Source organism: Eurosta solidaginis, chromosome 5 (assembly GCF_040869045.1).
Source record: "Eurosta solidaginis isolate ZX-2024a chromosome 5, ASM4086904v1, whole genome shotgun sequence".
Classification (NCBI taxonomy): Eukaryota; Metazoa; Arthropoda; class Insecta; order Diptera; family Tephritidae; genus Eurosta; species Eurosta solidaginis.
Window position 1 is genome coordinate 246,197,009 of NC_090323.1, and position 26,104 is coordinate 246,223,112.

The following is a 26,104-nucleotide window of genomic DNA, read 5'->3' on the forward strand; positions in this document are numbered from 1 at the left end:
TCTAATAAAGACCAATTTGCATTATCGAATATTGGAGTTATTTATTCAACAGTTTAGTGATTCGAACGTTAGCAGAAGGTTACAAATAAGAGGAATTTCAGTAAATTCGTTAAAATAAGTTTATCAAGCCTATATAATTGAAAATTTCGCCTGCACTGGACTCAATTGCAAAACATGAGAGCTATCCCCCAAACTTATATGCTGGACACTTAATGCTGTTGTGAAGGCACGTCCCCTGCTGATCCCTTCCCTCTCCTAATTGAGAAAGTGGCAACACTTGCTTTGCAAAAACTTCAAAAAAAAAAAAAATGCGGGGCATGTGAAAGTAATTAGAAAATTCGTAGAAAATCCTGTATTGCAACTACGTAATGCAATGGCTCCCGCGCTCAAAATCTCACGGAATTTTGAGGTGTCTATTGTGAACATGACTCTTTGGTAACAGGGATTCTATGTACTGACCCTGACTCAGAGGTCTGGTTCACTGACGGATTACAGCTTGATGGAAAAACTAGAGCTGTCATCTAAGGTCCGAACTTCAAGAAATAGTTACCAATGGTATCCTATCCCACTATTTTTCAGGCAGAAGTCAATGCAATATAAGTTTGCGGTAGAGCATGTCTACGAAGAGGCTTATCCTTGAGGAGTGCCCTGATTTTGTCGGACAGCTAGCCATGTCTTACACAATTACTTCTTAACTAGTAGATGAATGCATTGTAGTCATTAATGATCTGGGAGTCAAAAACAAAGTTTTTTTAGGATGGGTTCCAGGACATGAGGAACATGAAAGTAATGAACAGGAAGACTACCTAGCCAAGCAGGATACTATAGCAGCATTCTATGGTCCAGAGATCTTCGGTGGACTAACGGAAATACACATTAGGGAAACCATAAGCAACTGCGAAACAAAGCAGCTCGAACAGCACCGGATTGAATGCCCAGGACAAAGACAGGCCAAATTTTTTACTCTCCCAGAAACGAGAGTATCATCCAAACTCATAAATCTAAGCAAAGACGATCTACGACTTCCCATTTGCTACTATATGGAACAGTGTATTCTAAGATATCATCTAAGTAAGTTAAGTCTGTTGCTTTTATGAGCTGGAGGATCCTCTGTCGGTTCCCATTCTCTGCGAAAGCGTCGCTATAGCAGGGCAGAGACTCTCCCATCTAGCTGGCGTGACTCTTAATCATTTCGTGATATCGAGTAAAAATTCTGAAGAGGTACTTAAATACACTAAAGGCTCAACATACGGTAATAGGTTGAAAGGTCAAGCACAACAGATCCAAATAAAGGTAGCAGTGCGTTGAGGCTTAATAATAATAATAATAATAACCATAATAATAATAATAATAATAATAATAGTTGAACATTTGGAAGTGTCAAATTAAAAAGCTTTTTAAACCTTTTGTATTTTGTATAATTAATGCCAATTTCACATAGGGTTAATTAATTAGTCAATTTTCTAATGCCAATTTCACACAGAGGCTTAATGAAATTATTAGTCAAGTTTTCTACATTAAAGCCCTAATTGAACTCAATCTTCCATACAAAACACAAATTCTTAATTATCTCATTACCGCTTTATTGAATGCCTAATCGAGTGAAAAATCCAGTGCTTTGTGCTTCGAATGTTATTGTGCAAAAGATAATATAGCTTTTTCGAAAATATGCACATATTTGGTTAGGTGCAAGTAACATCTATGGGTAGTTGCGCATGTATTTTATTTTGATTGTATTTGTACTTAGAAGGAAATGGCTGCTTTCCATTAACCTATTTTTTGTAAAAACGAAATATTTTTTTGGGGCTGATGTCAGATGTTCGCTTAATGAAGCAAAAGGCCCCGAATGAAAAGGGCAACTTAATTATTTCATTAAATAGAATTGTGATTCGATTAAGTTTCTGTGTGAAAACGATATAAAGCCCTTATTGAACTCAATCTTCCATACAAAATAAATTGAATGCCTGATTGAGTTAAAAATCTAGAAGGGTTTGCTTGGTGTTTCATGATGGTGATTTTCAATAATTTACGAAAAAATAGAAACACACCAAAAAAATGCAAAATTTTATTTTTGAGGCCAAAATTAAATGGCTTTTTAAAAAATAGGCACATGTGTTTGGCCAGATGCATCATCTTTTTTTTAGTTTTGCCCTTCCATTTTATTTTGATTATCTTTAAAGTTTTAAAGATAATGAGGAACCCGCTGCTATCAATTTAACTATTTTTCGGGCTGTTGACAGGCGTACGTTAATGAAGCAAGTGGCCCTGTGTGAAAAGGAAAAATTAATTAACACATAACTTGTGATTCCAGTAAGTTTCTGTGTGAAATTGGAATAAGGTGTTAATGCTTTATCCTTCCGATGTCCTAGATTTCAAGTTAAGTAAATAGATATTTTACTTGAAAATTAAAAAAACAGTGAAAGATGAAATCAGTTGTGAATACTGTTTAAAAATAAAATCGTGCTATTTCGCTGACCACTACTGTATATATTAAGTACTGTAAATGTTTCACATACACTGCTCAATTAATAAAATGAAAGTCTCTGTTAAGCTGGATAATAAAATCATATGGTCTAATAGGATTTGATACTTAAAGGTATTATTTTGATAAGTGTGTTTTAATCGTAATAATTAAGTACATATTAAAATCATCTTTTTTTTAGTTTTGCCCTTCCATTTTATTTTGATTATCTTTAAAGTTTTAAAGATAATGAGGAACCCGCTGCTATCAATTTAACTATTTTTCGGGCTGTTGACAGGCGTACGTTAATGAAGCAAGTGGCCCTGTGTGAAAAGGAAAAATTAATTAACACATAACTTGTGATTCCAGTAAGTTTCTGTGTGAAATTGGAATAAGGTGTTAATGCTTTATCCTTCCGATGTCCTAGATTTCAAGTTAAGTAAATAGATATTTTACTTGAAAATTAAAAAAACAGTGAAAGATGAAATCAGTTGTGAATACTGTTTAAAAATAAAATCGTGCTATTTCGCTGACCACTACTGTATATATTAAGTACTGTAAATGTTTCACATACACTGCTCAATTAATAAAATGAAAGTTTCTGTTAAGCTGGATAATAAAATCATATGGTCTAATAGGATTTGATACTTAAAGGTATTATTTTGATAAGTGTGTTTTAATCGTAATAATTAAGTACATATTAAAATGATAGGAAAAATAAAAACTACACTTCAAATGACACTAGCTGTTGGGTGATAAGCTATAAAATGCATATAAACAACCTTTTAACACGATTCTATAAATGTCATAATATTTCGCAATGCAAACATGCATAAAATAGTCTCTGACTTATATTTTCAACTAAAACAGTTTCCTAATTCATTCAGTTAATTTAGAAGTGAACCCAGCAAAAAGTGACCGGAATTTTATCAAATAGATGAGGCCAGGTGCAATCAGATATCTCCTTACCTTGTTGATCTGAAAAACCTCTCCTCCGCCAAATACTGACGGGTCGCATAGTGTGCAGCCAAACCAAATAAAACATTTCATTTTGTATGGTTTGGTACTGCACCGTATACTTTACTCCTTCCGTTACTTTGGAACCATCGGTGTACACGTGTGTCGCCTTTTCCGCCATTTGGGCAGCCTTAGTATAGGATACGCTTTACAATCGCTCGAAATACCCAAATTAGAGAGAGTGCGGTAGACCCCACGTACACTCAAGCATTATTTAACATGCATAAAGTGCCGTCAATGCCTTTTTACTGTCTAGAATGGTTCCTAGCAAGGTTTCTCCTGCAAGTTCACCCCTTCTACCTTAGGCCTGGTCCAATTGTTTACCTTGTACCTCTTAGTAATTAAGATTATATTACTCTTCTCTGTGTTGGCGGTCAAACCCATATTATATTCCCAGGTATGTATATCCAGAAGCGCCCGATCCATCAAAGAGCTAATTATTGAAGCAACTTTCGACTTATGACAACTGCAACGTCATCTGCGTACGTCGTAACTTTGACGGCTCCCTCGCGGTCTCATATAACCCATATTGTGAAGTAGTATTCCTGCAATTTAACATGCAACCGATCCATCTGTTTATGGCTGGATGTACTTCAATGTTATTAAGACCATCCATGATCGCCCCTTGAGAGACATTGTTGAAAGCCCCGTTAATGTCTAAAAAAAACTCCTAAAGCAAACTCCTTATACTTCAGTTCTTTCTTTATGTTTATAACCACCCTATGAAGTGCCGTGTCTACCGACTCGTCTTTGGTGTACGCATGTTGTGTTGTGAAGAACATTTTTTTCATCCATGTTGGACTTTATATACACATCTATTAGTATCTCAATGGTTTTGAGCAGAAATGATGTTAAACTAATGGGCCTGTACTGCCGTCCATAGCAAAAAGGCAGTAAAGTGTAAAAAGTGAAATCAGAGAAAATATACTTTTTATTTGGGATTTTGTACATTTTTCAAGTAAACTTCAAATATAAGACCTTGTTTTATCTTTCACTGCGAATTTTAATTGAATATTTATTTAGTTAATGAGAGAATTGTAAGCGCAGAAATTTATTGGCATTAAAATTCCTAGAAGGCAGTAAGTGCATTTTACTGGCCTTTTGCTATGGACTGCAGGGTAGTCTTTGGTAGGAAAACTACAAGAGCAGTTCTCCAAGAGTGCGGTACATGATTCAGTCTAAGGCAGCCATCGAATATTATTTTAAGCCATTCCACGACAGCTCTGCTCGATATTTGTAAAATAGCAGAGAATACACCATCTGGGCCTGGGATTTAAACTTAGAAAAAGTCTCCACCGTCTTCAAGATAGACTTGGTATCGGTCACTAATCCCGACACTGCCCATTCCGTAATCGGTGTATGAATGCTGTCTTCTGGTTCTTCTGGATCATCGCCAAATGAGAAAATTTGCGTCGAAAAGCATTTTATTGTGCTTCGAATAAGTCATTACGTTGTTCACGAAGTGCGGTGTTCACGCTATTGTAATTTATCCGCTATGCAGTTGGCAGCTGCTAAGTGCGTAACTTAATCTACACTTATGAAATGGTTGAGCATAAAATTAGTATTAACAAGTAAGGAAGGCTAAGTTCGGGTGTAACCGAACATTACATACTCAGCTGAGAGCTTTGGAGACAAAATAAGGGAAAATCACAATGTAGGAAAATTAACCTAGCCTAGGGTAACCCTGGAATGTGTTTGTATGACATGGGTATCAAATGGAAGGTATTAAAGAGTATTTTGAAATGGAGAGGGTCTCATAGTTATATAGGTGGACGCCATTTCGGGATATCGCCATAAAGGTGGACCAGGGGTGACTCTAGAATGGGTTTGTACGATATGGGTATCAAATGAAAGGTGTTAATGAGTATTTTAAAAGGGAGTGGCCCTTAGTTCTATAGGTGGACGACTTTTCGAGATATTGCCATAAAGGTGGACCAGGGGTGACTCTAGAACGCGTTTCTACGATATGAGTATCAAGTGAAAGGTGTTAATGAGTATTTTAAATGGGAGTGGGCCTTAGTTCTATGGGTGGACGCCTTTTCGAGATAACGCCATAAAGGTGGACCAGGGTTGACTCTATAATGTGTTTGTACGATATGGGTAACAAATAAAAGGTTTTAATGAGGGTTTTAAAACTGAGTGGCCCGTAGATGTATATGTGAAGTCGTTTTCGAGATATCGACCAAAATGTGGACCAGGGTGACCCAGAACATCATCTGTCGGGTACCGCTAATTTATTTATATATGTAATACCACGAACAGTATTCCTGCCAAGATTCCAAAGGCTTTTGATTTCGCCCTGCAAAACTTTTTCATTTTCTTCTACTTAAAATGGTAGGTGTCACGTAGACTGGGTTGGCCCCCATACAAAAAAAAAAAGTTGCTAATGTCCGCCCCTAAATTTGAAGATTATGTTGAGAGGGTTTCGGAAAATTTTTTTTAAATTTTTTTTGATCTTTCGAAATACAGCCGAAACGGGTTTTTCGTTGTAACTTGGTTATTTGACGTCCGATGTCATTGTTTTGGCCTTGAGAAGCTTCACATTTCCGTTTAATGTCCTTTTAAGCTATGAAATCGTTTTCACATGATTAGGTCAGCTAACAAAATTTCCCCTCCCCCCCCCCCCCCCCCCCCTAATGTATGCTTTTTTCCTTACCAAAAACTACTTAAAATTCAAGAAAATTTTGCTTTGAAAACATATTACTAAAATAATAAACAAAAAAATTATAGCACTTTCAATATTTATTGCAACTGTTATTTTACCTGATTCTTATTATACTTAGACCTGAAACTCATGATATTTTTGGAGGAAAAATTGCAGGGTTTGCATTGAAAAGTTAATAAAGATATGCCAAATATCATGAATAGGGGAAGTCAAAGTAAATAAGTGACCTGTAAAACCTGTTGTTTCGTATTTATAATAATAACACTATGCGACAAAATCAACTTTTTTTCTGGGTATTGGACAGAACCCACTTTTTCGTAGAGAATGAGGCTTAAGTAAACAAAGTACTATCTCCGTTTTTCGAACTTAGCCTCCAAAAATAGATATCGGCTTATGAAGTTTGAAGTTCGAAATTTTGTTAGCTGACCTAATCATGTGAAAACGACTTCATAGCTTAAAAGGTCATTAAACGGAAATGTAAAGCTTCTCAAGGCCAAAATAATGACATACATATCAATTTTAAAAATCGGACGTCAAATAACCAAGTTACAACGAAAAAACCATTTCGGCTGTATTTCGAAAGAACAAAAAAAATTAAAAAAAAAAAACTGTTCCGAAACCCTCTCAACATAATCTTCAAATTTAGTGGCGGACATTAGCAACATTCTTTCGACCCAGTCTAGTATCACGCCCATTTTACAAAGTTTTTTCTAAAGTTATATTCTGCGTCAATAAACCAATCCAATTACCATGTTTCATCCCTTTTTTTGTATTTGGTACAGAATTATAGCATTTTTTAATCCTCGATATCGAAAAAGTGGGCGTGGTCATAGTCGGATTTCGGCTATTTTTTATACCAATACAAAGTGAGTTAAGATAATTACGTGAACTGAGTTTAGTAAAGATATATCGATTTTTGTTCAAGTTATCGTGTTAACGGCCGAGCGGAAGGACGGAAGGACGGACGGTCGACTATGTATAAAAACTGGGCGTGGCTTCAACCGATTTCGACCATTTTCACAGAAAACAGTTACCGTCATAGAATCTATGCCCCTACCATATTTCACAAGGATTGGTAAATTTTTGTACGACTTATGGCATTAAAAGTATTGTAGATAAATTAAATGAAAAAGGGCGGAGCCACGCCCATTTTGAAATTTTCTTTTATTTTTGTTTTTGTTGAATGTCGACATAATTTACTTATATACTGTAAAGATATTAAACTTTTTGTTAAAATTTGACTTAAAAAATTTTTTTTTTGTAAAGTGGGCGTGTTTGATTTTGCGTTGCGATTTTGCTAATTTTTATTTAGCTCACATATAGTAATAGGAGTAACGTTTCTGCCAAATTTCATCATGATATCTTCAACGACTGCCAAATTACAGCTTGCAAAACTTTGAAATTACCTAATTTTAAAAATGGGCGGTGCCACGCCCATTGTCCAAAATTTTGCTAATTTTCTATTTTGCGTCATATGTTCAACTCACCTACCAAGTTTCATCGCTTTATCCGACGTTGGTAATGAATTATCGCGCTTTTTCGATTTTTCGAAATTTTCGATATCGAAAAAGTGGGCGTGGTTATAGTCCGATATCGTTCATTTTAAATAGCTAGCTGAGATGAGTGCCCAGAAACCTACATACCAAATTTCATCAAGATACCTCAAATTTTACTCAAGTTATCGTGTTAACGGACAGACGGACGGACATGGCTCAATCAAATTTTTTTTCGACACTGATGATTTTGATATATGGAAGTCTATATCTATCTCGAGTCCTGTATACCTGTACAACCAACCGTTATCCAATCAAAGTTAATATACTCTGTGAGCTCTGCTCAACTGAGTATAAAAAGTTTGTGTCTCCACTTATCTCCACTCTCAATTTTTGTATGGGTTACACAATATGACCGAAAAGATGTGTGTCTCCACTATTTCTCCATACACCACTACTATGTGTAATTGTGGATGGGCTTGTTTTTTGTCGCAAATGTAGATGTATATGATTGTAAAAGATTATTTCGTTATTAAGCAGTATAGCTTTTTAACTAAAAATTTATGGAAATCCCATTTTAAAAAGCACTAAAGCTCACTCATCGCCAATTTTCGGAAACTTTTCCAAAAAAAAAAAATGCTGCAAATCTTGCGATGCACCGTTAAGCTCGAAACATTTCACTATAAACCGTTTGAATAACTGTTTTCTGATCCATAATTCAGGTTTCGCATTCATGAATAATTTTTATTGGCCCTTACAATGTTTTTCGCGTGAACCAGTCAAATGGGTTATTATTATGAAATAGGGTGTTTATATTTGCTTCCATTTAATTCCTTTATTTTTATGTTTGTCTTGAAATTCCGATAAAAATTTGAGAAATGGTCGAGTTTGGCGTAGTTCAAGTTGAAGCTTAGAATGAGTTATCACCAAATGATATAATGATATGGTTCGATCTCAAAATGTTTAATGGTATTTCAAGTAGTTCAGCACATAATTGAAGCGAGTTAAGGATTCACGGGGTAGCACTCTAAGGACTAGTACCGAAACGTACCGGAGTTACTTTCCGATGCGGTCTATCATACCAACATCACTTCTTTATTAAACAGAAGAGTGCTATTGGAACGAAATAAATGAGTCTTAAGACATCATATTACGCTATCTACGTTAACTTCTTGTAAGAAGTCCTTGAGATAAGGATATATTATTTTAGGGCTTAACTTTCCTCAGAGGTCTATAAAAACGTGGAACAACATGATTGTTTACTTGTTTTAACTAATCAAAAATTTGTTTGCTAGTTTCTTTTAAAATCTTAATTTCAATTACAGTGGCGTAGTCTTGACATTTCTGGAATTGAGCGCAGACGCCTATGTTGTTCTGTTTTGTTCCATTGCGCTGCTGCTTTGTGTGTAATTTGGTCACTTTGTGTGCTGATCGAACGAGCAGCCGATGACGTAAAACGTGGACTGATTGGTTAGTGAATGTTTTAATTTACTAATTACATTTAGAACTTCCAAAAAATTGTTCTTACATCTTAAGCATCTTTCAACTTGTATGTATAGATTGGCCGTTCTGGACAAAATTAGCAGTGGTAACCGTTGGTCTAACGGGTGGCGTTGTCTTCATGTATATTCAATGCAAAGCTTACCTACATTTATGCCATCGTTGGAAGGCTAGAAACAGGTTCGTACTTACATGCATAAATACTCAAAACGTTATAAATTTACTTAATTATTTACTTTTATAGAATTCTTCTAATTCAAAATGCTCCAGAAAAAGTGCATCCCTTATCACCTCCATCGCCCACAGTTCAACATCGTGTGCGTCATGAGGGATCTAGCGAACCGCATCCATCCAGCATAAATGCACCACCAACAAGTGGTGATGGACCAAATGTAGAAATTGTTGCAAATGGTTCTTCGGCAACAAATGCTTACAATTATGTATCCAACACAGGCACTGGTAGTATTTCAGGTAGTTTAGATATGGAAGGTGTGACAGCTCTTCATCAGCATACTCTTCATCATTATCACCTTTCAGCCGAGCAACGTCGCTTACAACAAACAGATGATCTCGATTCAGACGTTCTGCCTACAACTCATCATCATTTAATGCCGCAACAACAAGTTGGACAAGTTGCTGTAGCGGCGAATATCGAATGCGCTCAACTACAAAATAACTATGAACGCGACTGGGCTCTGGACGATGTTGTTTCGCAAATTTCATCGTTTCGCCCTTGTCCACAAGGATCGGGTAGCATGACACCCTTCCACGATTCAATACACAATGTCCTCGAACATTCGGAAAACTCAAGTAGGGGTTCAGTGAATGATGTATGTGGCGGTTCGAGGCAGGACCTTAGCACTGGTGATATTTCTACGGATACGGGCCGTGAGCATGCGCTTCAATTGAGTAGCTTTAGTGGTAAGTGAAAATAAAATCCACATAGAATCGGTAAATGCCTTTGCCAGGACGCGCCCAATAAACCCTGTTATCAATATACAATATCCTACTCTAGCCGAAGAAAAAAACACACTACCAAGGCAGAAACAAGTTACTCTTGCCTAACTTCGTTCTGGATACTGTAAAAAGTTCAACTTTTACTTGTCCAGAACCAACCCCTACATATATAATGTATGTCCAGCATGCGATGTGTACCCACATGACATCATCTTTTCAATTGTAATGTGGAACCCACGCCTCTAACACCGATCTCCCTATGGTCCGCCCTGTTGAAACTGCCAGTTTCCTTGGACTCCCGTTAGAGGACTTTGATGATGTGCCTCTTCAACCAGATGACTGTTGGGATGCCTAGGCTTCTGGGTATTCAAAAGAAATTGTTTGTTCAGCATATCACTTCTTTTCTTTATGGGGAGTTTGCTCGTCTCGCTGTGTAAATGGTGCTCTGATGACATAAGAAGAAAACCCGTGGCAGCTCTGAGGTCGGTGTTTCTATAGCTATCAACGTTTCTTTGTATTTGTCCCAATTTCTACCAGTGGGGTTGATTTGTTATGGCCCGGAACTTGTTGTTGTTGTTGTTGTAGCAATGCTCGCCCCACCTAATAGCCGCGACCGATCAGAAATTGTCATCAATATCCTCTAACGGGAGTCCAAGGAAACTTGCCGTTTCAACAGGGGTGGACCATAAGGAAAGGGGTGTTAGAGGCGTTGGTTCCACATTACAATTGAAGAGATGGTTGGTGTCATGTGGGGACACATTGCAAGCGGGGCATACATTTTGTATGTCAGGGTTGATTCTGGATAGGTAAGAGTTTAACCTGTTACAGTATCCAGAACGAAGTTGAGCAAGAGTGACACGCGTTTCCCTGGGGAGTATGCGTTCCTCTTCCGCAAGTTTTGGATAATTTTCGTTAAGTACTGGATTCACCGGGCAATTCCCGGCATAAAGGTCCGACGCCTGTTTATGGAGTTCACCAAGGACCTGCTTGTGTTTTTTCACTTCATACGGCTGGGTTCTCAGGTGCCGTATTTCCTCAAAATGCTTACGGAGATGACTCCTTAAGCCCCTAGGCGGTGCTGGTTCATCAATCAGATGTCTGTTGGGATGCCCAGGTTTCTGGGTATTCAACAGGAACTGTTTGGTCAGCATCTCATTTCTCTCCCTGATGGGGAGTATGCTCTGAACTTCTTGGACAATTGCGTCTACATGCTCGCCAAAATAAAGGTCCTGATCGAACGTCGCACCCAGTATTTTCGGGTCGTGGACGGTCGGTAGAGTAATGCCATCGGCGTGGATGTCCAACATGGTCGACATTTGCGTTGTTCCCGTTGTAAATAAGGTCGCCGAGGATATGGTCGGTGACAGTGCCAGATTTCGCGAGGTGAAAAAGCGGAACAATTAGAGAGATAATCATTATTTTTTATAGCAAAGCTTGTTGTTGTTGTAACAGTGCTTCGCCCCATCCAATAGATGCGACCGATCACAAATTGTCATGAATATCCTCTAACGGGAGTCCAAGGAAACTTGCTGTTTCAACAGGGATGGACCATAATGAGAGGGTTGTTAGAGGCGTTGGTTCCACAATACAATTGAAGAGATGGTTGGTGTCACGTGGGGACACGTTACAAGCAGGACATATGTTTTGTATGTCGGGGTTGATTCTGGATAGGTAAGAGTTTAACCTGTATCCAGATCGAAGTGGAGCTAGAGTGACTCGCGTTTCCCTGGGGAGTGTGCGTTCCTCTTCTGCAGGTTTTGGGTATTGTCCAAAATGATTAGCACTAAGCTAGTGAGGTCAAGAACATTTGCGTGAAAAGCGACTGTACATAACTGTGTCCCTATAACACATCACAAATGTATATTTCGTCGGTGCAAACTTAGGAATTCTTTTTGCTACAAGGATTATAAATCACCGTAGACACCACAGTTTTCACGGACAGATCTAAAAATGCTTGTGGAGTGGGATCAGGAGTATTTGTAACACTGTTCTCCGCGTCCGTATACATATATGCGTCTTCAAGACTCAACGAAGTTGTTTTCGTTTTGCAGGGTGCATGTACAGAATTACAGAGTGGGCCATAAATCTGGCGAGTCGACGTAGCGTTTCTCTGACTTGAACGCTAGAAGGTTCATCATCAAGAGTGGCATATCTCAGCTTTGCGAGGCTAACAATAGGTGGAAGCGAATGCAGTCCTGGCTATTGAAAAGTAAAGTCCTCCCTTGGCAAACGAAAATCGTGCTCTAAAAGTCACTTATCAAACCTGTGCTGCTATATGATGCAGAAGCATGGACCATAACAACATCAGGTGAGACTGCTCGGGGGGTACTAGAAAGAAAAGTTCTTTGAAAGATTTACGAGCCCTTACGCGTTGGCGACGTCGGTACTCGAAGATTTAATGATGATCTTTACATGCTTTATGCAGACATCAACATAGCCCACCGAACTAAAACAGCGGCTACCCTGGCTATCTCATGTGATGCTAATAAAATATGATGAGGCCACGGAGGTATTCTTATCGGAACCCGCTTACGGAGAGACCAGGTGAAAACGATTTAGACTCCCTAGGTGTTGCCAATTGGCGCCAGTTATCCCAGCGAAGACGCGACGAGGTTACTTGTTGAGTGGCCATATCCGATTAAACGGTTTAAAATATTGTAACGAATTTTGGGAAATTCCGCTTATTTGAAGCCTTCTGCTAACCTTCGAATCGCTAAACTGTTGAATAAATCACTCCAATGTTCAGTACTGCAAACTAGTCTTTAATTAGATTACTTTGAGAGTACTTCACAATTATACTTCACTTCACATCTAATAGCGTGTTTAAATCAAACTGATTACTGATTACTCAGCTTGCGCTGGTTTTATACTCTCCGTTGCTTCATTCGCATATTTCTACTAAAGTCAAGACGTTTCGCCTTCTATAACTGCTGTATCTCCTGCTTGGTAATTGACATACATATATGCGTGTGTAACAACTTCGGGTAATGACTACATCTGTGTGTGAGTTATCTCATCGTTGCCTTTTATAAATGATGATTGATGTGTTCATGTTTTTTTATTGTTGCGTGATTATTTATTTAGTATCAGCTTAGTGATGCTAATATTCGTCGCAATATATTATGACGAATATTCACATCGCTTAGTGATACTAGCATCCCTAATCCGATAATAAGCAGCCACTTTTATGTACGTAAACAAATCAATCATCATTTACACATGTACATACAAGGCAGCAGAGAGATACTCACCATCAGCCAAAGTAGTACTCACATATGCACACGCATATGGCTATGCGAGAAACTATAAACTACAAATATACATGTACATACATGGCTGGTAACCAAGCATGAAGTTCGCGAAGTTACTAGACCTTAGCAGAAATGGGTGAACGAGGCAACAGAGAGTATAAAAGCAGCGAAAGCTGAGTAATCAGTGATCAGTTTGATTTAAACACGCTATTAGTTGTGTAGTGAAGTATAATTGTACTACTCCCAAAGAAATCTAATAAAGACCATTTTAAATTACTGAATATTGGAGTTATTTATTCGACAATTTAGCGATTAGAACGTTTGCAGAAGGTGTAAAATAAGCGGAGTTTCCCTAAATTCGTTACAATAATAAACAACAGTTGAGATTGCAGTCCTGTAGAGTTTCCAAAAGCAGTTGGTCATCATACGACAAAAAACGATCCTTAGCCATTCCAAAGATGGATTGAAGGGAAATTTACAGATTTATTGTGGTACTCACTGATCATTTGAGACTAAGAAAATGCCAAATGCTAATGCCATCATCACTCAAGTTTCAAGCTTGTGGAAATAACGAAGGTCTGTAACGTGCCCTATCTCTTATAATTAATGATAGTTTGGACACGTGGTTGATTCCAAATGAGATGGTCAGGGGGATAGGCTCACGTGCACCCAACATTCTTTTGCACATTTGCTTCGTTTTCTGTAATGTCCTTGGTGCTGCACACCCCGAATCAATTCGGATCAGATCATGTTTATTTCAAAGTTTGTCGCAATGCTTATTGTATTTTTTGTATAAGAATATGTCTTTAAATGATTTTTATGTTTACCTATTTATCAAACGTTTCTCTATTTTCCAGGCAGCTGTGAACAAAAAGCGCCCTCCATCAGTTCCGGTGTATCAAATGCTGTGGCCAATGGCTTGGGTGGTTTCGCTTATAAGCCACACACCAAACGCTACTCAAATTCGTCAATATTCATCGAGAATCGTGACATTCTTAATGACTCAATGGGTTTGAGTATGGAATCATCTGTTGATTATCCAGCTAATGAAAGTTACCTCTCTAACGCATTAACACCGCCTAGTGCAGCAGATGTTGAAGCTGAAAGTGAACAACTAGATCAATTTCTAGGAAAAGATTTACGTCGTTATTCTGATACAAAACTAGTAATTGGACCAGATAGCGAGCCGATGTTACGTCCAACAATAAACGATGTTTTGCTACCATCAGCAGTGCCCATTGATCTACCCTATACAACAGGAATCACAGCATTACCGGCAAGTGGCAGTAAACGTGTACGTCAACTTTTCAAACAGCACTCAGCTAATGCGACGGATACGATATTAGATATGGAATTACCCACTTCACCATTATCGCCACCTGCTGCCTATGCTGCACGTATGACAATTCCAACAGGGCGACAGACACAAGCATCTATACGTCGTTCCTTGCATACTGTTGATGAGCTGGGAACAAGTGATGTTCTGAATAGTAAAAATATACCTAGCACGGCTACAACGTCAGGTACGTCAACGAGACAACAGTCCACGACAAAATCAATTTTTAAATCGTTGCCAAATTTAAGTGGCAGTTGGGAAAATTTGCTCAGAAAATGAGCATTTCATTCAGTTCTGCCTAAATATATATATATATATATATTTACATACATTTACAGTCAAATTCTGATTAAAACTTATAAGTACTGCATTAAAATTGTATCAATGTACTGAGTTGACGCTCTCTAAGTTGTTGAGTTCGCAAGTAATTTTATCGTATTTTTTTTTTTTTTTTTTTTTTGTGCGATCAACAAACAAATAAGAAATATTTGTATATATTTGCGTCCAATATGTATTCACACTAAGGAATATATTTTAAATGCTCCAACTGGGCCAAAATGCTTGTATAAGAACAGGCTGTTGCGAGTGCATATGTATGCTTGTATGTTAATAATTAAAGAAAGTAAAATATGAATATAATGTAAAAATTATACCACTTAATGCATAAAAAAGCAAAAGCACAATCGTAAATGAAAAAAATTACAAAAGTGACGTGATCCACATTTTTATGTAATGATGAACTTTTTATCTACTACACCTTTTCAAGTTTATAATGAGAAAATATAAGTTTATATTGAGAAATGTAACTTTATATTGAGAAAATACGAATTGATAATGAGAAACACAACTTCATATTGAGGTTATATTAGTTGATAATGAGAAATAAGAGCTCATATTGAGAAAATTCAAATTGATATTGAGAAACAAAATTTCATATTGAGAATATATAAGTTGATAATGAGAAATATAAATTAATATTAAGAAAATTAATAATGAGAAAACATAAATTGGTAGTGAGAACATACATATGTACAAAATTTTAATTGTGATGTGCCATAAGTAATCTGGTCTGCGAGCTAGGATTGCAGGTAGGACTGCAGTAAGTCCGGAAAATATGTTCTGGAATGCAAAGAAGCATTGGAAAAACTTCTTCTAGGCCGTACACCGTACATCTTCACTGGGTTCCCGGTCATAAAGGGATAGAAGGTAACGAAACGGCCGATGAGTTGGCAAAGGAGGGTGCAATACTCGATGAGTCGACGATAGACTTCCCAATCCGTTTGGGAGAAATCAAAAGGAGACAGGAGTTGCATATGGTCCATCAAACAAAAGCGCGGGACTGCAATATTTTTAAGATCATGTGGCTCATATTTCTAAAGAGAGAAGACTTAAGGATCACGATGGGCATACTGACTGGACACTGCCTTCTGCCGTAAGATGCTTATATCTCGTCAGCTTAGGTCTCGTCAGTAACTGCAAGTGTAGGAAGTATGAGCTGCAGGAAAAAACGGTTGAGCGCGTTTTTGCCAAGAGGACGGAGTTATTCACATATGTCCTGTCACCTGATTGGGGTTCTTCCGTTTGCTCGTCAAACAAATTCTGGTAACACTATGGGCACATTCAGTTTATGTGAGGTCTTTATTGATCGGCCAGTTCAACCTAACCTAACCCAACCTCATTATTAATTTATATATTCTCATTATCAATTTGAATTTTCTCAATATCAATTTATATTTCTCATTGCCAATTTATAAATTCTCATTATGAAATTACATTTCTCATTATCAATTTGTATTTTCTCAATACTAAATTATATTTCTCATTATGGCTTTATATATTCCCAATATAATCTTACAGTATCTCATTATAAACTTGAAAAGGTGTAGATTCAAAGAGTGAATTTTTTGCGAAAAACATTTTTGTCCAGCACAAAGTTTAACAGATTTTAAAAAAGATGTGTTGTTCTATATCTATCGCGTATTTAGTTTTATAGCCCATTCAATCTTAATGCAACAAAGTGCAGTTCAAAAATGTTTCAAAAGTCCAGTATTTTAATATTTTTTGTGCCGAAAGTGTTTGTTATTTTGAAATTACGTTTTGTATGAAAGCGTAGGCGAAGCACTTTCAGAAAAAAGTTTTAAATGTGATTTTGTGAGCGCTTGAATTTTGTACTTTTTTATATCAAAATGAGCGATATAAAACGAATTATCCGCCTATAGTTGAGACTGGACAAAACTGTATAACTACAAAAATGGCTATGCTGAATCCACTAGTGGAAAACCACCCTATCTCGGCCGCCAGCTCGAAAACGCCGTATCTTAGTACACATTTGAAGAACGCCCTTCTTCAGAATCTCTTTCAAAATGGAAACTTTTTTGTATAAAGTAGCAGAGATTCGAGTTTGCACATCGAAACTATTTCGACCAGTTCCGGTCAAGAATGTGTGACCTTCGAACTACCTTCGTAATATCGCTCAATACATTTTAAAATGTTTACTTGCATAAATTCGAATTTTTAAAAGTAAATTCGAATAGATCAAACTTTTGAAACGAATTGTGAAAACATTTCATCGCAGCGTCAATAAAAACTTAAAAAAACTTACAAGTATACATATCGCACACTAACTAAAAAAGAGTCATAACTTAAGATTTTTCAAAATTGGTTTTTTTCCATAAACCAATTCACAGTACACATCTCTAACTGCTCCTTAAATTTCGTTGTCATTATTTTCTTCTTTAACTGGAAAATTACCCTTATGCCAGTTTTGGTGTTGATTGCATCGCTTGTGCTTAAGAACAACTGAACATAATGCGTATTATTTTAAATTCTGACTATCTTGGAAAAAAGTTTTACCTTTGTTGGGTATTAATTAAAATTGTGTCTTTTTATACGTAAAGAGTAAGTAAATTTGCTTGTATTATTTGGAAATGTGCCTTTTTTGATGAAATAATTGTGAATGTACGAGTAGTAAGTTTAGGTATAATTCAAAATTGCTATATATTTTGTCCGTAAACAAAAAATTAAAACAAAATTTCGTCAGTTAATTTTATAATGAAGGTCTCCTTCTTTGCAAAACTGGATTTCAGTATAACATTACAGACGTTTTCACATAAACCGTTTTTCTTCTCTCCTGAACATTTACATTTTTCAAGTTGTGACTCTTTTGTAGTTAGTGTGCGATATCCTTGTTTTTCTCTGGTATGTAACTTTTTATGCACCACTGCGGGCACATAAATTTAATTCATCGGATCTAAAGGCCTTACGAAACAGTTTAAGCAAACATGTCTATATTTTTCTTGCAAGGTAAATGTTAAGTGCAATTATTTGACATCCTTCTCCCCTTTATGATATAGCGATACATTCACAGCTCGAAGGAAGAAATTTGCGCAATATATAGAGTTTATAAAATTGGGAAAAAAATTTCATTAAGACAATGGTTGTTGTTGGCGCACATCGACGATGTTAAACACTTATGTATATTTATCCGTGGTACATACTTACATACATACATATGTGCACGTTAATTTGCTTTGTACTATATTTAAACAAATTTGTATAGTGTTTTTTTCCTATCGTTAAAAATAAGATTTAAAAATATGTTTTATTTGAACCTGCTTTAGATTTAAGAATTACTAATATGTCACATTTCAAACAGATTAATTAATAAATGAAATCATTGACTGATAAACTGAACTGTCATTAATTATCAATACAATTAATTAACAATAGCCAGCGATGGAAATGTGATGGATCTGAAGCAAGTAAATTTTTGTAAACTATCGATTAGACATTGACTATTCGTATATATTGTCCTGCGTACGTAGGAATTTTGGAAATTTTTGAGTTAGAGCATTAGGAGGCGTGAACATATCATTTTCGTACAAACAAATGCTTTAATAGCGACAGTCAGAGAAGGCCGATTACATGAGTCGACATTAGGGTGGCCACAGGAAATCGATTTTAGTTTTTCCGCTGGGGCACCCCCATAAAATTGCTAATAGACTAGAAAATGGTACATACAAAGCTTCAGGCCAATCCGATAATGTTAACACGTGCCTCATTGAGGTCAAAGTTCGGAAATACAGCGATTTTTCAGAAAAAATTTTTTGTGTTTCGTCAGTAAAAGTGAAACCATTTATGCCAGAAACTTGACTCGTACACCATTCGATAGGTAATTTTATTTGTATTGATTTTGATCTGAGTAATATTTTTATAAAAGGGTTATTTTTAGCAGTATTTAGCATTTATCAGATCAGGTCATAGTGGATATCCCTAATTTTTAATTTCCATGCAAACGTCTATGGGCATTACAATATTCAATGGTATACGAGTCAAGTTCCTGACATAAATAGTTTCACTTTTGCTGACGAAACACATCAATGAGGCACCTTTTAACATTATCGGATTGGCCTGAAACTTTTCTGATCTATTAGCATATTTTAAGAGGGTGCCCCGAAAGATAGAAAAAAATTAAAATTCACCATATACCTTGTAACCACCCTAGTCGACATTCTCTGTGACAGTGCTATTTTAATTTAATCTTCATGGTAGTGTGGAACGCTACTGCTATGCAAACCGCGTAAATGACAAAAAAATAAAAATCAAAAGTCGTACGAATTTGATGCTCCACGTCCCCTGTCAAAATTATCACTTTCGAAAATTTTCGAACTTAGCCGCCTTAGTAAAAAAGTAATTTCTCTATTTCTCGAAGCTAGCCTTTAAAACATAGTTACATATGTGCTTACGAAGTTCGAAATTTGATATTTCATAATTTTTTAGGCTTTTATTTTACCGGCTCATAATTTTAGTTAAAAAACAAGTAAGGAAGACTAAGTTCGGGTGTAACCGAACATTACATACTCAGCTGAGAGGTTTGGAGACAAATGTTGGAGTTGAATGCTGACATAATTTACTTATATACTGTAAAGATATTAAATTTTTTGTTAAAATTTGGCTTTTAAATTATTTTTTTTTTTATAGTGGGCGTGTTCGTTATCCGATTTTGCTAATTTTTATTTAGAACACATATAGTAATAGGAGTAACGTTCCTGCCAAATTTCATTATGATATCTTCAACGACTGCCAAATTACAGCTTGCAAAACTTTTAAATTACCTTCTTTTAAAAGTGGGCGGTGCCGCGCCCATTGTCCAAAATTTTACTAGTTTTCTATTCTGCGTAATAAGGTGAACCCACCTACCAAGTTTCATCGTTTTAACCGTTTTTGGTAATGAATTATCGCTGTTATTTCAGTTTTTCGAAATTTCGGATATCGAAAAAGTGGGCGTGGTTATAGTCCGATTTCGTTAATTTTAAAAAGCGATCTAAAATGAATGCCCAAATTTCATTAAGATACCTCAAAATTTACTCAAGTTATCGTGTTAACGGACAGACGGACGGTCGGACATGGCTAAATGAATTTCTTTTTTCGCCCAGATCATTTTGATATATAGAATTCTATATCTATCTCGATTAGTATATGCCGTTACGGGGTACCGTTATGCGAACAAAATTAATATACTCTGTGAGCTCTGCTCAGCTGAGTATAAAAACGTACAATAAAAAAAGTTAATATGTAGGCGTGATTCCGCTTTTCTTCCTCATTTTAATTATATGATTTTTTTTTGTTTGTTTAACCGGTGCCTTATTCCGTAAGATCTAGTTTACATATGGCGATGATATCTTCATTTTCGTACTTAACTCCTAATCGTTAATAAAATAACTATATTTCCCATATAAATTTTTCCCTTCGATAATCTGTAATTATGAACAAATTTTAAGGAAGTGTGTGTGTCTTCTATTTGTGAACATTGGCACATTGAACATTGAATCGCTAGTTAATTAGCAGATCTGCTCAGTGGCTGACGGTCACACTCTTCAGCCAATATACGCTGCCCTTGCTCTTCTGTTGCTGTGGCAGCGGGTCACAACGCACAGTTGCGCGCTGCTCTGAACCGTACGTCTTGCTTCATCTCTCGGAGTAAGGCGTAACTGAGGGTGCGGCGAGATCGAGTGGTGTTTCTTGCGCCGTCATTTCCAAAATTTGTTGGTTAAGTAATGAACAAATTTTAGAGATGCCTGCTTTGCTGTGCACCCAAATTAGGCCGTATCGAGTCATATGTTTTTAAATCACAATAGCTCCCAAAATGGTGAATCGGATTAATGAAATATGTGAGCTAGGGACAAAGCATACTCACTAGAACCCTAGTAGAAACTCAATTTGAATATTAGCGACTGATGAATGAACACAAACGTGCCAAATTGTAAGAGCCTTTAAAGAACTGCAACCTCGCGGGTGTTGGTGAACTGCGGCCAACCGTCAAACCCTTGTCTAATCCGACAAAACACAACGATGAAATATCTATCGCTTTCGGGGATAAAACTTGGTCAGAATCGAAGAATAGCGCGAGCGCTTTTTACAGGCAATTGTCAATTGCATCGTTGAAGTCCTTTTTCATATCGAAACAATGGAAAATGGCAAGGATTATTCACTATAAAGCCTGGGAACCCAGCTAACGAAGGCGAGTCATATCGACCGAAATCACTCCTCTCTCCAGTAGCGAAGAAATTGGAAACCGTCCTGCTCAATCATCTTTGTTTAGCCACTCATCAACATGGCTTCCGCAAAATGCATAGCGCTACCACCACGCCAAGCGCCATAAACACTCAGATAAGTTACGGACTAAATAAGGAAAAACCCTCTGCTAGGACGGTGCTCGTGGCACTCGACTGGTCAAACGCTTTTGAGACAGTCGCCCACGGCAGGCTATTACAAGCCATAGAAGGTGCACCCCCTTCTCTAAAAAAAAAAGACTGCAAATTATCTGAATGGGCGGAAAGCGTCGGTTCAATTAAGGAATGAAACCTCAAAGCCTAGGAGAATTTAACACGGGTGTCCTATCCCCGATTCTGTTTAATTTCTACATATCAAAGCTCCCTTCTCCACCAGAAAGAGTATCATTTCCTACACCGACGATGGCAACGGGACTTGTCCCTCCAATAGACGAAATAGTTTCTAGAATCAACATCTCCCCAATCTTTCTTGTTTCTTCACCTGGTACGACCTGGCATTATCACCGACCAAATCGACGGTCACTGTTTTCGGCGTGGAAGGATCAGATGACGCAAATATTGGACGTTCACACTCGATGGCCTAACGCTACCGACTGTTAGTCAACCAAAGATCTTAGGGATAACATTCGATAATACTATCCTTGCCGACAAGACTAGGGAAAAAGATACAAGAAACGTTGCTAACCATGTAGAAAGCAATTGGCCGGTCGTTCACAATCGCCTGGTCTTTAAAACACATACCGCGAAATGCTTCAGGCCTGCCTAAATACTGCACTCAGAACTGCCAGCGAGGCCAAAGAGGTCAACATTAAATAGCACAACTAAATGCTGAACCAGCAGTTGTTGCTTGTCACAAACCCGAACAGCCTAGCAGACAACTGCATGATCTATCCCCGCCTCCAAGAGGGTTATGTGAATATTTCCATAAGCACTATAAGCGATGTGTCCCACAACAAATTAAATGGGGTCACAAATTAAAACCAGCTAACATATGTGAGTCGGATCGTCCGATATTTCTCCTATCGCCAGTGGCAAAGACGCTTGAAGCCATTTTGCTCCCTTATTTCCAAGCAAATTTGCAGCTAGGCCCTCATCAGCATGGCTTCAGAAAACTCCATAACACTACCACTGCGCTAAATGGCATTAGCACCCAGATAAATTGCGGTTTAAATCAATACCCCCACCATAGAACAGTACTCGTAGCGCTAGACCTATCAAAAGCTTTTGATACGGTCAACCATGGATCGTTACTGCAAGACCTGGAAGGGTCTACCCTTCCCCCATGTCTTAAAAGGTGGACCGCAAATTATCTGGGTGGTCGGCAGGCATCGGTGCAATTTAGAAACGAAACATCAAAACCAAGGAGAATTAAACAAGGGGTGCCACAGGGTGGTGTCCTATCCCCAATTTTGTTTAATTTCTACATATCTAAGCTACCTTCACCACCGGAAGGAGTCACAATCGTTTCCTACGCCGATGACTGCACAATAATGGCCACAGGCCCAGGCCCAAAGTTCGATGCTCTATGCAATAAAATAAACGGCTACCTCCCTGATCTCTCCAGTTTTTTCGCCTCGCGAAACCTGGCATTATCACCGACTAACGACCTTATTTACAACATGGACGTCCCAAATGTCGACCATTTTGAACATCACCGTCGATGGCACTACGCTACCGACTGTCCTACACCCCAAAATCTTGGGTGTGACGTTTGATCAGGATCTACATTTTGGAGAGCACGCAGCCGTAATTGTTCCGAGAATTGAGAGCCGTAACAAAATCCTCAAATCCCTCGCTGGCAGTACCTGGGGAAAAGATAAAGAAACGGTCATGACTACATACAAAGCAATTAGCCACCCGATTACGTGCTACGCGTCACCCATACGGTCGCCAAGCCTAAAAATTACCCACTGGAAGAAACTACAGGCCTGCCAAAATATTGCTCTCAGAATCACCACGGGCTGTCTTCTTATGTCCCCAGAACACCATCTGCATAATGAGGCGAGAATACTCCCCATCAGGGAGAGAAATGAGATGCTGACCGAACAGTTCCTGTTGAATACCCAGAAACCTGTGCATCCCAACAGACATCTGATTGCTGAACCAGCACCGCCTAGGGGCTTAAGGGGGGATTAAAGGGGTTGTGTAGCGCAATATATAGCTTCTCCAACCCAATTGTCAACCTCACCTTCGAGCGGCGAATCCCGTTTCACTAACAGACGAGGCTCTGGCGACCCCAAGCTCCTCATGGAACTTGGGGGTGGGGAGGGAGGGATGGCCTGAAGGTTCAATGTGGCCATATAAATCGTTCCCGAGATGGTCGGGCCAGCACCTTAATGGTGCTGTGTTACCGAAGCGTATCGGATCTGTATCCGACAAAGGACCATCACATCGATAACACTCCCCAAAGCCTTCGGGGAGTAACCTAATCGCTACAACAACAACAACAACAGGGGCTTAAGGAGTCATCTCCGTAAGCATTTTGAAGAAATACGGCACCTGAGAACCCAGCCGTATGAAGTGAAAAAACACAAGCAGGTCCTTGTTGAACTCCATAAACAGGCGTCGGACCATTATGCCGGGAATTGCCCGGTGAATCCAGTGCTTAAAGAAAATTATCCAAAACTCGCGGAAGAGGAACGCATACTCCCCAGGGAAACGCGTGTCACTCTTACTCAACTTCGTTCTGGATACTGTAACAGGTTAAACTCTTACCTATCGAGAATCAACCCTGACATACAAAATGTATGCCCCGCTTGCAATGTGTCCCCACATGACACCAACCATCTCTTCAATTGTAATGTGGAACCAACGCCTCTAACATCCCTTTCCTTATGGTCCACCCCTGTTGAATTTCCTTGGACTCCCGTTAGAGGATATTGATGACAATTTGCGATCGGTCGCGGTTATTAGGTGGGGCGAGCATTGCTACAACAACAACACCAACACCAACAACAACAATAACAACAACAACAACATGTGTCCCCACATGGTACCAACCAGCTTTTCAATTGTAATGTGGAGCCAATTGGCCACCCCTGTTGAAATGCTAGTTTCCTTGAACTCCCATTAGAGGACTTTGCTGAAAATTTGAACTTTTGTTGGTGAGCTAATGAGACAGCGACAACGTGGCAAGAGACAGCGACAACGTGGCTAAAGACAGCGACAACGTGGCTAGAGACAGCGACAATGTGGCTAGGACTGCGACAACGTGGCTAAAGAAACAGCGACAACGTGGCTAAAGACAGCGACAACGTGGCTAAAGACGGCGACAACGTGGCTAAAGACAGCGACAACGTGGCTAAAGAGACAGCGACAGCGACAACGTGGCCAAAGACAGCGACAACGTGGCCAAAGACAGCGGCAACGTGGCTAAAGACAGCGAACAATGTTTTTTTACACTTCCCAGCCCAACTATCAATCTATTGAAAAATAAAACTCAAAACGCAATTAAATTTCTTATAAATATACGAAGAACTTAAATTTATTTATTGAAGGAAAACTTCGGAAACAGTACATATAACATATCCCAGACTACACAGTAGTTACAAAGTACGTACTTGCGATTATGCAAAAAAGAAATTAAAGTGGAATTCAAATTTCATTTTATATATGTATGTATAAAATAAGATAAAATACTAAAATGGATCCCGCTCCGAAGTCGTTGATTGATGAATAAACTCAAATTAAATGCATGATCATGACTGCAGTCTAAACACCAGTTAGGATGGTGTTTTTCGCTTTCGTGTGCTCGTTGTTTTTGCAATTCCGTTCCTACGCACGAAAAATGTTAGTCAGTTTATTTCGCAGACTTCCTATCGCAATTTTCTTTTGCTTTGTCATTGGCAACGTCTTCTGGTGCTTTCACACTCAAATGTGCCGGCCCAGTCTGTTGAATTTGTACAACTCGTTCGTTGGCTTTAATTGCTTTGCTCGGGGGTGGTGCCGCTTTTACAGTCAGAACACCATCCGATGAAATCGTCGATACGACATCTTTTGGATCATAGTCTTTCGGTAATGAATATTTGCGAATGAAGTGACGCTGAATCACACCATGCTCATCCTCTCGCTCTTCGTGCTTGCCTTCCACAACTACCATTTTATCTACAGTTTTAACAGTCAATTCATTTGGCTTGAACTGCGATACATCCATACAGACTTGAAAACCATCTTTGCCAACTGTAGGTATGAGTGACGAACCATCAATGTCTTTGCCCAATCGTGCACCACGTCTGGCTAATATTTGTGAACGGTCATATGGTGTACTACGGCGTCGCAGAGGTAATAGAGATTGGCTATGACGGACCGGCCGGAAAATATCCATCGGATGTAAGCCAAATCCAAAATCATCATCCAAATAAGGATCCAACTCGGTGTCTAATTCACGAGCCAAGTTCACTAATAGCGGTACAATTGCCATTTTTTTGCAGTTAACTTCTTAATACAAGAAAGATAAAATACTTTTTTAGCACAAGTAAAATTTTTCACTTGCAATGTACAAACAATTTACTTTGAAATTTTATTTTCAACTCAAGGGAGCGAGGAAGTGCACTCGCTTTTATAGCCGCTTACAACCGTTGGAGCAACATTCTGCTCAATAGAGAGTCAGCATAGGAAATTGCTCATATTTTCTACAAGTTTCTACAAATTTCTCAAAGCAAAAAAACTTTCGCAACTTTTTTGTTTATCCACGCTCTTAAATTTTTCACTCAGAAACGTAATTAAAACTTTACTCATTTGTACAGAGAAAATTTCATGCTCTTGTCCATTTTACTCTTCTCTTTAATTAAACGCGTCTGTTGTATCAACCATGGTTGCCATACCATGTTTTCATTTCGGACCAAAATTCATT

At 38.1% G+C, this 26,104-nt stretch overlaps 2 protein-coding genes across 18 annotated transcripts in view; one reads left to right on the top strand and one right to left on the bottom strand.

Annotated features, from left to right (window-relative positions):
* Positions 1 to 18,373, top strand: part of LOC137253046 (uncharacterized) — a 52,813-nt gene extending 34,440 nt beyond the window's left edge. For 16 of the 17 annotated variants that reach the window (XM_067789339.1, XM_067789336.1, XM_067789333.1 and 13 more), the window contains 4 exons: positions 8,962 to 9,106; positions 9,196 to 9,316; positions 9,381 to 10,057; positions 14,202 to 18,373. In XM_067789339.1, the coding sequence (XP_067645440.1) occupies positions 8,962 to 9,106; positions 9,196 to 9,316; positions 9,381 to 10,057; positions 14,202 to 14,959 (1,701 nt within the window). In that variant the 3' untranslated portion in view covers positions 14,960 to 18,373. The remainder of the gene's footprint in view (positions 1 to 8,961; positions 9,107 to 9,195; positions 9,317 to 9,380; positions 10,058 to 14,201) is intronic. The other variant, XM_067789348.1, reaches the window with a different exon arrangement.
* Positions 18,374 to 24,702: 6,329 nt separating this feature from the next.
* Hsp27 (Heat shock protein 27) lies at positions 24,703 to 25,789 on the bottom strand. Its single transcript, XM_067789329.1, has one exon. It carries the CDS (start codon positions 25,670 to 25,672, stop codon positions 25,052 to 25,054), a length of 621 nt encoding a protein of 206 aa, XP_067645430.1. The 5' UTR covers positions 25,673 to 25,789; the 3' UTR covers positions 24,703 to 25,051.
* Between the last annotated feature and the right edge of the window lie 315 nt (positions 25,790 to 26,104).

What these genes read in the sequence shown, in the direction of transcription:
- Hsp27 (XM_067789329.1), bottom strand. Translation starts at nt 25,672, where the DNA reads ATGGCAATTGTACCGCTATTAGTGAACTTGGCTCGTGAATTAGACACC.